General features: G+C 37.8%; 1 protein-coding gene across 1 annotated transcript; it reads left to right on the top strand.

Annotated features, from left to right (window-relative positions):
- Positions 1-55: 55 nt before the first annotated feature.
- On the top strand, positions 56-2,748 carry LOC107571141 (uncharacterized). The gene is made up of 4 exons (XM_016257426.1): positions 56-380; positions 822-1,121; positions 2,042-2,222; positions 2,739-2,748. Exons 1-4 carry the CDS (start codon positions 56-58, stop codon positions 2,746-2,748), a joined length of 816 nt encoding a protein of 271 aa, XP_016112912.1.

The raw sequence follows: 2,748 nt of genomic DNA, 5'->3' as shown, positions 1-2,748 counted from the left end.
CGTTCTTTCTTCTTACATTCTCTAGGTGTAACTTGTAAGCAATCACAGGTGCCCCATGTTGACCCGTGAACAAAATGGGCACAGCCATGCGATGCATTTCTGTCCCGTGAGACGCTTCAGAGGCCACACAGGACCCGTCAGAACAGCAGGCTCAATGGCATGGAACTCCATAGTGAAACAAAGACTGCATTTCCAAGTCACAAACCAGAGAGGGGTCACACCTCTTAAAACATTTCCAATACATCAACATGGATCATCTTCTCCAAACACTGGTGCCTATAGCAACAGCATGCTTCAGAGGAGGTCCCTTAGAGATTCAAGAAACCTCTCTGAAAAAAACACCAGGAAATCATTCACAGTCAAAAAAGCTCTGCTCATAGGTAACTATTTGTCAATGCTTCTCTAAAATGTGAGCAAAATGTTAAGCAAAGGATTAAATATATATTTAAACACTACTTTACATATTTAATGGGTTTTTGTACAGAACAGATACTGTGTATTATATTATTTTATAATATCTTATATTAAATGCAACCAGAAGTATGTGTTCAAAACATACACATTATCCATTTATATTATATTATATAATGCACAGTCAGCTGGTGATTACTCCAAAATAAAACCCATAAGGGTGATCATATTAAACAGGTTTATTTTGCAATAATAACCATATAACTGTACATTGTCCTGGTTATTATTCAGCTACTTAGCAGTTAATACATTTGCCTAATACTTTACTAAGATTCAGTTGTTGTTTGCAGCGGGTGCAGTTAAAGCTGTTTAAACCCTATTAATCAAGATATCTGTTTATGTTCTTACAGCATGTGGAGTGCGATGTGTCCTGTCAGCACGACCCTCCAACTGCTCCACATCACCACCCCATAAAGACGAGAAAGACAGATCTCATTCCATCTCTGCAAGAGGACAGGAATACAGAGACTGTGTTGAAACAGAGGGTGAACTGAAGGTAAGGGATGCATTCACTGCGATAAAAAAAACTGAGGAGAGAGAGAGAGCGAGAAGCAGTACACACAGACAGAGAGTCCCGCTGGATTCAAGCCACCGGCCTTCCACTGTCCCACTGGATAATCAGACGGGACGTCGAGCACTAAGCACACCAGGTACCCACTATGAAACACTTTATGGTGTCTCTCTGTGAGACCTATATTATTTTTTGAACCATTAAAATGAATTGAATCTTTTGTTTAAAGAAATAGTTCACCCAAAAATAAAAAAAATTGCTGATAATTTACTCACCCTCAGACAGTCCAAGATGTAGATGAGTTTGTTTCTTCATCAGAACAGATTTGGAGAAATGTAGCATTACATCACTTGCTCACCAATGGATCCTCTGCAGTGAATGGGTGCCGTCAGAACGAGAGTCCAAACAGCTGATAAAAACACATAATCACAATAATCCACCCATTCCCTGCAGAGGATCCATTGGTGAGCAAGTGATGTAATGCTGAATTTCTCCAAATCTGTTCCGATGAAGAAACAAACTCATCTACATCTTGAAAGGCCTGAAGGTGAACACATTTTCAACAAAATTTCCACAGGCTTTCATTCTGCATAACATTTCCTTTTGCATTTCACTAAAGAGCAGCTTGTTTGCCTATGTTAAAATACTCTATTGATTTGACCTCTTGATTCAGGAAATGTGCATTTTACTTTAAAAAAAAAATCTAAATCATCTCCCATATAAAATAAACCCAATTAAATATTTGACAACAAAATTGAAGCTAACGTTCCCAAAACTCCTACAGAAATGTATTTCTCCTGAGATTCAACAGTTATTCTGTGAGCAAAGGCACACTGTGAGTTTTGTATGGCAGTGTAGCTGACCTGTTAACATGAGTACATTTTTTGTCATCTCGAAGGTCTCATGATCAACGTTATAAACTAGCGGAAGAACGTTGCTGCTATGTTCTCCTTCTCAGAGTAAATAGTGTCAAATGCTTACAAGACACGAGCAGCAAATTAAAGATCATTTTCACAGTCCATTTCTCACACACTAATTCTCGTGTCATTCTTTATGGAGAAACTCCCATGTGCAAGATTATCTGGAGAAGAAAAGATGAACAAAATGTCCTTCAAGATAGACCTCAACATTTTAATGAAGAGCAGAGTCCCAATCTAACCCCATTACTACATCTCTACCTGCCTTCATCGTATCAGCCGCAGGAGCAGGGAGAAGATACAGCACCGGGACAGGAAAATAGGTAAAACTAAAACTTTTAGAACAGAGTTTTTAAAACAGAGCTTGGCCTACAACTTCAAAAAGAGGGTTTGATCAAGCACATAATGAAACGGACAACTGACATCGCTTTCAGAACGCTTTCACTTACTTTATACTATAACTTTAACCAAGGTAAACAACCCCGTCCGAAAATGCCATATAAAAAAACGTGTCAGTATATCGACACAAAAAGTGTTTAATATCTCATTCCAAAGCGAATAAGAACTTTAGAGTTTTACTATCATGAAACACTAGTGGCTAGTGGCTTTAACGTTTACAGGCTTCTACAGGTGGCAATTTATGGTGAAATCAGATGATTGGATGCGATAATCAATTATTTGGGTCTGTTTTATTTTTATTTGTTTATTACGTGTTTTATATTGAGAAGTAGATTTGGGTGTTCAAACTGAAAATCATACCTCAGCATATCATGTCATGGTGACAACAATATTCCTTAAACATAATTTATTGACGATAAAATTCCCCTTTGTCTTTATAGAGTGCTGTAG

The sequence above is a fragment of the Sinocyclocheilus grahami genome, unplaced genomic scaffold (genome assembly GCF_001515645.1).
Source record: "Sinocyclocheilus grahami isolate Dianchi unplaced genomic scaffold, SAMN03320097.WGS_v1.1 scaffold1552.1, whole genome shotgun sequence".
NCBI lineage: Eukaryota > Metazoa > Chordata > Actinopteri > Cypriniformes > Cyprinidae > Sinocyclocheilus > Sinocyclocheilus grahami.
This window is presented reverse-complemented; position numbering and strand designations above follow the sequence as displayed.